This window comes from Heteronotia binoei, chromosome 1 (assembly GCF_032191835.1).
Source record: "Heteronotia binoei isolate CCM8104 ecotype False Entrance Well chromosome 1, APGP_CSIRO_Hbin_v1, whole genome shotgun sequence".
NCBI lineage: Eukaryota > Metazoa > Chordata > Lepidosauria > Squamata > Gekkonidae > Heteronotia > Heteronotia binoei.
Window position 1 is genome coordinate 128697015 of NC_083223.1, and position 12239 is coordinate 128709253.

Genomic DNA, 12239 nt, shown 5'->3' on the forward strand with positions numbered 1-12239 from the left:
GCCTAGAGAACATCTTAATATATTCTAATATAATCTTAAATCAGAATTTCCAGCAGCCAAAACCAACACACAACTCTTCTAAAATAAAGTGCATTTTAGATCAAAAAGGTTTAAAAATACCGTTGAGAAAACAAGAGATTTTGCTCCAGGATTTTTAAATAGGATTTTCTTCAGAGTCCTGACCACAGCTTCAACTTTGGTAGAATGACTACCCTTTGAAAAAGAATACATATGAATTGTATTTTTATTTGCTTACACACATATATACAAAAACTAGAAATAAGGCCAAATGTGGGGGAAAATACAATGGAGTCTAGAAAGAGGCTTTGGGTGAATGCTCCCCACCCTTGCTGTCTTCCTGTCCAAGTGAAGGCATAACCCACCCAAGCTTACTCATCATCTCCAGGCATAAGTGTACTCTCAAAAACAAAATTACACATAGGATAGCAAATCCATTTCTCTTTATAGTATTATATGTACAACATCTGCAGTAAGCAGCTTTGCAACACTACACTTTTTAACATAAATGTATGGGTTCAGTGGAGATTTCTTTAATATTTGTGAAGCTGTCATTCACATCCTACACAGAAAACACTGGCAAATGAACATAACTGAATTTGTCAACATTAACTGCTTCAACATAAAAACTGAGTACACTGATAAATTAAGTGTACACATTTAATTGAAAATCCAGAATTTGTAAATCTTTTACTTATGTTTATATCTGTTATCTCAGCAATGAAATTTGTCAGTCTGCTGGTATGTTCACCCTGTTTGCTGAAGAAAGAATCAACATGAAGGCCCAAAGCAGACATAATGCTGAATGATGGCAATACTAAATCTGGTTAAGGTGCTGAATGAATAGTGTGAAAGTTGCATTGCTTGCTAAACTAGGCTCTATCCTCAGAAGTGTATTACAAGTACTAGGAAGAACTAACTGTTACCTTGATGGCACAGAGACTTCAACTTACAGGAAGGTGTTTGAGCATGTTTATTATAGCTACATTCTCTCAGTAGGCCTGTTGTAATGGCAAGTCCTTTACACAGTGATATAAGTTAGAACACAAATAAGAAATCAAAGACAGAACACATAGCATTATGAAATTATGGAAGGCAGTAGGAATTCTCTGGTTTAACTGTAGAGTTAGTCTAAACATCTCTATAAGAATATTTTACAGTTCTACACAAGAGTGCAGTCAAGTTAAAGTTGAGCATTTTTTAGTTCCATATGAAAAAACAATGATACTAAAATGCTTGACTTTGGCTAGATGTTTCCCATGGTATGGTATCACTGGAGATGACAAAAGATGGATAAAGTACATGACAGAAGTACTCTGGAAGTTCCAGTGATTCCACTAAACCTGTTTCCCAGAAAGTGCACATAGGCCTGAAGCCTGAAATAATTTTCTAATGTTACCATATGGAATGTAAACACCCTTTTGACAACATGAAGAAGTTACATCAGGTACTCATGTGTATTCCAGCTAACCTTCACAGGCATATCATCCTCTTGGTTTGAAAACTCTGCAGTGAAGACATACGATATTTCTTTATGTGACGTTGTCTGCCTACAGATGGCACACTTTATTGAACTTCTGCGGGTGCCAACACTGTACTGTTCTATAATAATAGCTATGCACTCATTACAGAAGCAGTGTCCACATGTCAGTACTGCCCACTATGGAAGAGAAGAAAAGAGCAAATGAGTGCAATAACATATTTATGTGACCTTGCTGTTTATGTAATTATGCTGATAAAAAATTCAATAAAACCTATCAGAGGAAATGTAGTAGAAAATACAGCACAGGAATTCTCAAGTCTACAAAACATACACCTTACTGATGGAGTAATGAGAGAAAAACTTTAAGTTTCTTAAAGTTTCTAGGGCCTTTCTCTGAAGAAAGCCATTCTGAAGGGACATGAGCACTTCTCCTTGTGTCACCAAAACAATCAACTGAGAACTTACTTTTTATAGCCAGCACCATTTCTTTTACCATCCCATTCCCACATGGATACATCTATTTTTTGGAGCATATGATGGCCCAACAATGGATTCTGTCCTTTGCATCGTGTGTGCGTGTGTGTGTGTTCTGGATACATGTAGTGAATGCTGGTACTGAAATCAATGGAGAAGATCCCTTTGCAAATGTATCTTGTATAGACTTTCTAAAACTGGAGTCAGGTGACTGGAAGACAGGGCAGATGAGGTAATGTACTACTCAAAGATATATGCTGGGGTGCTAAATTAAGAGACTAGAATGAACATGTGGGTTGGGTGCTGAGGCTGACTTAATGGCCAAGTTTGTGTGTCACATCAGAAGTATTGAAAGCTGACCAAGTACAATTACTGGAATTCCATGGCTCTTTTATGGCATGTTAATCTATTGAGACTGAGCTCACATGACTATTTACATACCAGAGTGTCTGTAAAACTCTTGTGCTTAAAAGAAATAAACTCTTACACCAAGTAAAGCTGGCTTATGGAACTCAAGTTGTGTAAATGTGCACAGTACTGGTCATCTTATTTCCAATAATTAAAGGGGGGGTAGGCGAGTTCTGCACAGTGCTGAAATTGTACCTCTTTTATCAGACAGCCTCCCTCAGCCTTAGTGTCACCTAACTAGATATTACCTACTCAAACTAAAACCTATCTTTGCAACTAGAAACTTATTTTTAAAGTAATAAGATGCTGGGTCTTGAGGCCAGTTCTAAATTCCATGCTTGCTTGGTAGAGCTGAGTGGCTGCAACATGCACATGGCCATATATTCATATGTTTCATATTTCAAATTCATATGTTTAAGACATCAGGGATCCAGTTTTAAGACTGGGCACAGCTTGAAGTGCAAACAAAGAAACCCAGCTAATCATTCTATACAGAAAAAATTTGGAACTTTTTACCTGTTGTCCCAGCTGCCGTGCACAAATTGGACAGGGCTCTGGGTTAACTCCTCCATTGGTTTTATCCTGAGACTGTGTAACCATTAAACAAAGACAGTTAGCAAGGTCTTGAAGTATTTTTATAAATGCTCTGATACTGAACATTTTTTCAAAGTTTTGTTTGCCAAACCATTATTAAATACAGCTTCCCATAACTTGATAAATGAACACTATACTTCCAGGAGAGATAAAAATTAAGAATATAGGCAGGCATCCAGAAGACTGCGTCTATAGATCAGATTGGGAACTGGTATGAAAGCTATTTTTAAAAAGGAAAGCAAGGGAAAAGCAAGTCTACATTCACCACCTGCAGTTCACTTATGAACAACTGCTTTCTAAATTTAGCTGTGAAATTTAAAAAAATTGAGATTCCATGAAATTCTGACTGAGAAATTCATTAACGCTCAGGCATATATTTGCTTTTGTGAGTCAAATGACACGCACTGTCAGAATGCAGGTAACTAGCAGGACAAAGTTCTGAGGGTCCTGCCAAGTCTGTGACTTATTTTTATATGGCTTTTAGGCTGGGTGAAGTAAAAAGGGTTTACTCTGTCAGAAAGCACATGTTCTTATCAGCCACAACCTGGGCCTCAGAATGAAGAGAGGTAGGTACCCCCTTCACAACATTTCCTAAATTTCAATTCTGGGAGATGCTGTCTGCCATGTAGGAGAAAACATCACCAAAAAAGTGTGTCAACAAGCTATACAAGCCCCAAACAACTTACACCTGTTTAGATTTGGGCAACACCTTTCATACAGCAAACTGACCTGAAAAATGCCCCTGAGTCTCAAAAACAGTTACCATGATCTACAAACAGAAATATTGATGTTTGCACTTCCTGTAGGTAAGGAGACAGAATACTTTTTTAAAAAAAAGTAAAGGTTCCCAACTGCCTGAAGATACAAAGCCCTGTCATATTTATGGATATCATGCACATTCTGGAAAAAGATGGGAATCAAAGCTCTAAACTTCTGTAATAAGCATCTGCAGTTGCATGGTCACAGAAGTACAAGTGTGTTATTTGTCCTTGAAATCTGTACTAGATTTCAAGGATGGAGTGGAATGGGAGGTGAATTGCCAATTCTTAGCAAGATCTGTTTTACAGCAGCTTCCTCCCTTTGTTAATTCCTATACTGCATTTACCTTCACACTTGCTCCTTTAGATATCCAAGAAACAGGAGGGTAGGTTAAAAAGAAAATCATGTGTAGAAGATGCTAGGAAGTTGTGTTTTCTAGAATATGTATATATGACAGGTCAGCCTTACCTTTTCTAAATTAGTGAGATACAGTAGCTGGCCCAGTTTCTTCTGAAGCTGTGATTTGGCAACTGCTTTATCATTCAAAAGTTTCACTCTATTCTGTTCTACCTAGAAAACCAATTTTACTCTTTTAGGTGAAGTTTCATTATAAGATTTAGGAAAGCAGTTGCAGTAAACTGCTGTCTGAAGCATTTCTAATAATCATTATTCTAAGTTTTTCTTTTTGTCCAGAACTTTAAGCACACCACTTACAGAAGTCAGCAGGTTCAGAACACATCACACTAGACCAGTGGTGGCGAACCTATGGCAGAGGCGGCACTCGAAGCCCTCTCTGTGGGCACATGCACTCCCTCCCCCCACCCCCTGCGCATGAGGCTCTAGAGTCATATCTCATTGAAGCTCCTCCTCTCCCCAAACTCAGGCTCCTTCCTCCAAATCTCCAGGTATTTCCCAACCCAAACTGTGGCAACCCTAACTGTGCCTCCTTCAGAGAGACAACAGGGCACTCCAACCTTTTTGAGCTCGTGGGCACCTTTGGAATTCTGATGTGGGGGGGCGGGGTGCAACCACAATGCAGCCCCCAAGCACAACACATAGAGGAAAATTCCTTGCAGGTGTTCCTGCAGATTTAAGGAGGGGGTTAGATGGGACCCACTAGGGGTGGCCAAACTTGCTTAACGTAAGAGCCACATAGAATAAATGTCAGATGTGTGAGAGCCACCAGACATGAATGTCAGTTGTCTGAGAAAAGGAAGGAAGGAAAATAGGTGAGGAGGGAGAGGTGGAAAGAAAGCAACTTGAACTTTAAATGCATTCTCCAAGTGACTGGCTGGCTTGGCTTGAAGAAATGGTTTAAAGAGACAAATGTCTTCTCTAGTGGGGCTTCAAGAGCAACACCATTTGTGTGAAAAAGCCACATGTGGCTCCCGAAACACAGTTTGGCCAACCCTGCACTAGAGAGATGGGTATAATGCAGCTTCACATTTTCATGTGGCCAAGACCTGGTAGCGTTTCATATTTCAAAACTGTTGTGGCACGGTCCAAGCCGAAGGGAAGAAGAGAGCATGGGTGTGTGGGGATGGAGGGGGGGAGGAGAGGAGAGATCAGAACCTTGAATAAAGCACGTTTTTTGGAAGGGATGTGGGCTTATTACAGGAAATGTTGGATCCCACTAATCTGGCAGAAACAGCGGCCGGGATCGCCTCTGGTTTAGAAGTGGAAAGGGAGGAACTGCAGGCTTCCTTGCTTTCAAATACAATGCTTCTGACAGCAGTATCTGAGCAGAGCTCTTTCAAGCTACAGGGACCATAAGGCAAATTGTTGATAAGCTGTTTTTGAACTGTTGCACTACTGTTCTGATTTTCCAGAGCATCCCTGACAAGTGTTTGTCCAGCCGCTGATTAAAGACTGCCAGTGAGGGGGTCAATTGCACTGGCAATTGTTAAAAAGTTTCTGTTACTGTTAAAAAGTTTCTCCTATGCCAGTCCTCTCCTCTGCTGCCAGCAGGAACAGCTCCCTGCTCTCCTCTAAGTGGCAGCCCTTCTAATACTTCATGTCTCCCCCCTCAACCTCCTCTTCTCCAGATTGAACATCCCCAAGTCCCTTAGCCTTTCCTCTTTGAGCTTGCTCTCCATAGTTACTCGGAAGTAATATACAGTGAGCACTGTGGCACCTACTCTCTACACATGCACAGGATTGTAGTTTTAGTTTAAAGAAAGAAGATGATATTGGATTTATATCCCACCCTTCACTCTGACTCTCAGGGCCTCAGAGCAGCTCACGATCTCCTTTATCTTCCTCCCCCACAACAGACACCCTGTGAGGTAGGTGGGGCTGAGAGAAGCTCTCCCAGAAGCTGCCCTTTCAAAGACAGCTCTGTGATAGCTATGGCTGACCCAAGGCCATTCCAGCAGCTGAAAGTGGAGGAGTGGGGAATCAAACCTGATTCTCCCAGATACGAGTACACGCACTTAATCTCTACACCAAACTGGCCCTCCTTTCTCACATCAGACTTTCTAGTTTATACAATTCAGACTATCCCTGAAGTTTCCAAGGATAGCCGTGCTGGTCCATAGTAGAACAACTAGATTCGAGCCCAGGAGCACCTTAGAGACCAACAAGATTTGGGGAAGGGGGCACAAGCTTTCCAGCATTAGAGCTCCCTCAATTAGATAAAAGGAGCTTTGACTCTCAAAAATCTTGTTCTCTAACATGCTGCTGGACTCAGATTTAGCCATGTAAATCAGTGGACTCCTTTCATCAACTTAATTTATTAAATAACATCATGTATCCCCTGCCTTCCTCCCCCAAAAGGACACTGAAGTGGTTTGACACGCTCTCCCCTTCTCTTTTATCCTCACAACGAACCTATGAGGCGGGTTAACTCAGAGTATATTACTGGTCCAAGGTTTCCCAGCAAGCTGCCAGTGCAGAGTGGGCATATGAATCAGGATCTCCCAGATTTGATTTGGACACCCTAACCACCAGCTCCTACTAAACACACTATATTTTAATGTATTCTTTTTTCCCTAATGGCAAACTAGAATTATGTTTATAATGTATGTTACGTGTTCAAAAGTAAATTAGGTGGACAGGAACACTTCTAGGAAAGGCATGTTCTCAGTTTAACCCAGACCTGCAAGCAACAGAGCAATGAACAGCCTGCATTTATTGCCTTCATTCTCCCATCACCATCATTCTCCCATTCTGACATGTTACTATTTTGTTGGTTTCCTAAGCAAATGCTATCCAGACCAAATGTTCTTTCAGTTTGTTAATTTCACTATGAGTTGTTTTTTCTAAACTAAAACCTCAGTATTCAGGTTAAATTGCCGTGTTGGCACTTTGTGATAAATAAGTGGGTTTTGGGTTGTAGTCTGGGCACTCGGTCTCTAAAAGGTTTGCCATCACTGCACTAGACAGAAAAAATTGCTAGACGGAATTCTAACTCTTAAAGCAATGAAGAAATAACAAAAACAAACAATTAACCTGTAAAGATTAGTGAGTTTTTTGCCTTTTAGCTGCAGGTAGTAGTCTCAAAGGACTGAAGCTTAAAAACAGAAATCGAACAATATTTTTTAAAGGGGGGGGGGGATTAACTCATGTGGCTGAATAATATGAAGAACAGGATGGTCTCGTTTTTCGTTCTTCTGGATGACCCCAGCCACCTATCCACTGAGCTGATTGGTTCCCTTTGTCCTTCAAATTTTCCAGACCTCTAATTTGGTCATCTCAGCTTTACAGGAGGAAGTTACTCTAGATGACCCATAGCCACCTGTGCACTGAACTGTTCATCTTAAAATTTTTCCAAACCTCTGAGTCACCTTCTCAATTTTACACATTTTGTGCGTGTATGGAGGGGGGAGGTTACAATGATTGCTTTCTTTAAAGTAAATGGTTTTATAGATTTCCAACTGCTTCTTCCGCTTTAAAAATTGACCCCATTTAATGTTTTTGTGGGGTTTTGATGTTTTCAACGAGGAGTATTTTTGAGTCCAATTCCAAATTTACCTTTGTACTGTATTTCTGAAGGAAGTTATTCTTGAGGCCTGATTTTTTTCTTAGTCGCTAATGCTGTGACTGAGAGAGCTTATCAGGTTTCCTTTGCTTTTTGCTGTAATGTGGTGTCGCTTTGATCCCTATGCTAAAGTAGTATAGTTGGGTTTTTTCCCTTGGAAGAATTAAAGGGGGGAATTACCTCATGTGGCTCAATTATGTGAAGAACAGGATGGTTTGGTTTTGGTTCTTCTGGATGACGCACTCGAAGCCGTTCTGTGGCCATGGCAAGTTCATCAATGGCAGACACATGATCCCTCAAGACCATCCAGTATTCATGAAGCAGCTGAGATATCAAATATAGTGACAGAATGTAGGCATGGTTTAGCTAAAAAATGTTGCATCTTCACAACTGAAAGCGGACTTCAGAACAATGTGGACAAAAACTAGCCAAAAATTACAGCTAAAATGTCTTTCTTTTTAACTACCAAGTATACTGATAGAGTCCAGTGATACTTTTAAGACCAACAAAGTTTTATTCACGGTATGAGCTTTTGGGTGCATGCAAACTTCCTCATATACACAGAAATGAAAGGTAACAGTTAAAACTTATACACGCAAGTTTCTATAAGTCCGAACTGTTACCTTCCACTTCTATGTATCTGAGGAAGTGTGGCTTCACACGAAAGCTCATACCTTGAATAAAACTTTGTTGGTCTTAAAGATGCCACTGGACTGTAACTTTGTTCTGTTGCTACAGATCCATACAGCTGCCCACCTGGATCTACAAAGTATACTGTGGTATGTCCATATTCTTCCCAACACAGATAATCAGTGAAAGATCACAATAAGTCAGAAATGCTTCTATAACTATAAGTGGAGAAACTGGTTATTTTCACAAAACTAAGCATACCAAACAGGGTTCTTTAAAAAAGACCAATAAAAAATTAAAGCCACCACAATATAGCAATGCTGTGGGAAATTCCTACCTAGGCAATAAATACTTTTTATAATGACAACAGTAATTTATATAGAGTTTTTTTTAATGTTTCACATACATTACCTAAATCCTTATAATAACTTTGTAAAACAGGCTAGTGCTCTTACCTTCAAATCACAGAAATGAGATCAGTGCCGACAAGGCATACTAAGTAGGCTTAGGCACAGTAAATTTCATAAATGGGGTGAGATTAGAATTGCAATTTCTCAATTACCCTCATTCTTTTAATCATGAAAAACTGTTTTTGTCATGTTTTGGTAATTTCAGTACCTGTAGATAAAGGAATGCTTTTACTGAGCCTCCCAGTTCTGTACAACAGGGTACTGGGAGAAGGTCATAAACCTTTAGCGTATACTAGACAGGGGCCTCTGTTTTAAAGGCTGGTGTCACACTTGAGATTTGGTTCAGGTAGAATGTTTTTCATTCTTTCAAACAGAATAGGGACACACAGGCAACTGAACATTTCCAATATTGGACAGATGGGAGGTACAAATGTATAATTACTCTTTGTCACTGGCAACAGGCCTCCTTATGTGTCCTCCAAGCAACCGTATGCAAAGAGACAATTTGTTCTCCACTGTCAGTACTAAAAGCATATTACTAGCTGATCTGAATCAGTAGTTTTCCTTCTGCATTGCCAAGCCCTCATTCTGCATTTAATAAATGGTTGCAATTTAGTGATAAAAAGCTATGAACAAAATATTCAAATTAATTATTGAATTATGGTAACCTGCTTCTAGAAGAACTATTTAGATCTTTATCAAAGAGCAATCTGCTTCTAGAAGAACTATTTAGATCTTTATCAAAGAGTAAAAACTAATTTTTACTGTGATAAGCATGCATGTATGCACACATGCTCTCTCTATCACACACAGAGATACAGAAAAATATAAACTGTGTGGTCACATGGCCATAAAATGCAAGCATGATGTTGCTTTATCCTCAGTGGAGAGATACAAGGTAATTACATCTGGTGCAGAAGGCAGGAGTAAGGGCAGGTGCAGCTAACCATGGTTCACCTGATGCAATCTGACCTGTGCCTTATGTGCATCACTGTTGACTTGCTCTGCCTCAAACATTCTTTGGGTGTATTGTAACAACTTTCTCAAAAAATTCCTCTTACTGTTGTACCTTATATTCCTTTTTCCATGCTTCAAAAAGCTCCAAGAAGATGCTGCCTTCTTCAATTATCTTGACATCCATTCGGTGAGCTTTGGCAAAAGACAGCACGGATTTCAAAGACCGCTCCGTTTCACTTGCTGCCCAGAGACCTCTGCTTGTGGTAGGTAAGCGGTCATCAACTAGACCCTCTTCATCTTCTATCATCTCCTCAAAAATTGCCATCTGACCCTTTACACTTAAACAATTCAAAAGTGCAGGAATTGGCACCATATCTGAAGATTGTATGAATATTGAAATATTCTTTTTTTTTTACATAAAACAAAAACATACCAGACAAATAATTCCACAAGTTCTATGACTTTTTAAAGAGTTAGGAAGAGATCTTTCACATAATTTACCACCTGATCCTTTTAGCTAGAGATGCAAAGGTTTGAACATGGGACCTTCTGCATGTCAAGCAGATGCTCCACCAATGAGCCACAGCTCCTCCCCTGAACATTCTAAATGCACACTGAAAGTCACCTTATTTAAACAACGATCAGTAATCTTTACAAGAACACATGGACAGAAGGCATAATTTACATAATTTACTGAAAGTGCACACAAACAAAACAACTCCAAAGTCACAAAGAAGGAAATCTGTTTTTATACTTAGGGCCTAGGATATGGATGGAACATGATGCCATAGCCTTACTGAAGCTAAGCAGGTACAGGTGTGGTCAGAACCTGGACAGAAAACCTTCTGGGAACACTGTGTGCTGCTTAAAGTTTTGAGACAGAAGTAAAGCAGCATATCAACGTAATACACTTGTATTCCGTAACACACTTGTATTCCATAACACACTTGCAAATTCTTGCAAATTCTGTCCCAGAAAAAAACTTTAAGAAAAAAATTAGGGGAAAATGTTTGCTTTTCATCTGATGAAGGAGAAAAACAGCACTTACGTGTGAGAGAACAGCTTTGACTCGTATTCTATAAACAATTCATCAGCTTTACAAAAGACACAGCTGGAATACAAGAAATTAGAAAGAGAGAAATTTGAAATGTCAGTCACTGAACGAGCAAAGTTTGACAGAATGCTAGAAGGCTATGAAGAATTTAAAGAAAGGAAATAGTTCAAAATGAGTAGTGAGAATCGTAATACAAATAACAAAATTAAGCAATTTTTTTAAAAAAAATTAAACCAGTAGTATGTATACACTGCTGCTATATTACAACTGCAGTGTATACCTTGATATTTGGATAATGGGCAAGAATATATAAATAACAAAACTTTTTGCCTACAAAATAAGTAGTTACACCTACTTGTTTAGTGGTAGCCTTACAGGCCGCAGATGGCAGATAGTAGCAGCCTCGATAACATCTTTGGAAGGAGGACCTTCCAGATTTTTCACAGCCTCCCTTACAAGTTTCTGGAATTTCTTCACTTCTTCCATTTGAATTGTGAGCAAGTACTGAAGGCCTCTGCAGTCACGAAACCTAGTAAACAAGGGAAAGCAAACCAAACTGTCAAAGTCAGAACTTGAGTTTGGAATTGCAGCATTGATTCAGCATCCTCAAGGCAGATGGGTCTTGATTAGTAGCACAAAGATCCAAGTCATGTGTCATAAGTTTAGATGACAGAAAAATACACGGAAGTGAAAAGTACTACTGCAAGGCATACACCAAATATCAAACATCAAATAAGAATCCTATACCCCAAAGGGGGAGCAAATACCAGATTAAAAGGAATCTCTTGTACTCTCCCCTTTCCCTCCTATAAACACTTGCTATCTCTTTCTCCTCTCTAGTTTGTTCAGGGCCTTACTGCCAGAAAGTACATTCATAATGGAATACTGGAAACAGATGGTTTTTAATTTTTATTTTAAATACAAAAACATCAAAATTACAAAAACAAATTCCAAACTACTACTACAAAACTCATAATCCCACACACTTTGTCTGAATACGATTAATAACAAACAACCAAACAGACCTCAAATCATCAAATGTTGGCCTTTCTGAAGGGATGCAAGCTTTATCATTAAACAAATTTTGTTTATTTTGACCATGTAATCTTGAATTTTTGGGATCTGTTTCAGCATCCAGTATTTTGCAAAACACTAAACTTGCTGTCATTAACTGATTTCAACAAAATGGATTGTAATTTTTTCAGAATCATGCAAACATAATTTCGTAAAATGGTTTCAGAGGTATTAATAATCGAAACAAAAACTTAACAGAACTGCTATTTTATTTCAATATGCCACTGACCTGGGGAAAAGGCACCACATCTGAATGGAATCTGCTGATGGAACATGGCAATACCAACTACCAAGGGCTACATATTTTGGCTATCAGTTTTGGAACCACAGACAACTGATGGGTCATTTAATATAAGCTTTCTTTAAAATTCAAGCAAACAGAAAAGAATTAACCTAAAG

At 39.1% G+C, this 12239-nt stretch overlaps 1 protein-coding gene across 2 annotated transcripts in view; it reads right to left on the reverse strand.

Annotated features, from left to right (window-relative positions):
* Positions 1-12239, reverse strand: part of SHPRH (SNF2 histone linker PHD RING helicase) — a 60915-nt gene that overhangs the window by 6365 nt on the left and 42311 nt on the right. Inside the window, exons 19-26 of one of the 2 annotated variants that reach the window (XM_060240594.1) lie at positions 11122-11295; positions 10761-10823; positions 9825-10050; positions 7896-8039; positions 4205-4306; positions 2900-2971; positions 1490-1678; positions 121-213 (exon numbers count right to left, since the gene is read on the reverse strand). In XM_060240594.1, coding sequence (XP_060096577.1) covers positions 121-213; positions 1490-1678; positions 2900-2971; positions 4205-4306; positions 7896-8039; positions 9825-10050; positions 10761-10823; positions 11122-11295 — 1063 coding nt within the window. The remainder of the gene's footprint in view (positions 1-120; positions 214-1489; positions 1679-2899; positions 2972-4204; positions 4307-7895; positions 8040-9824; positions 10051-10760; positions 10824-11121; positions 11296-12239) is intronic. The other variant, XM_060240602.1, reaches the window with a different exon arrangement.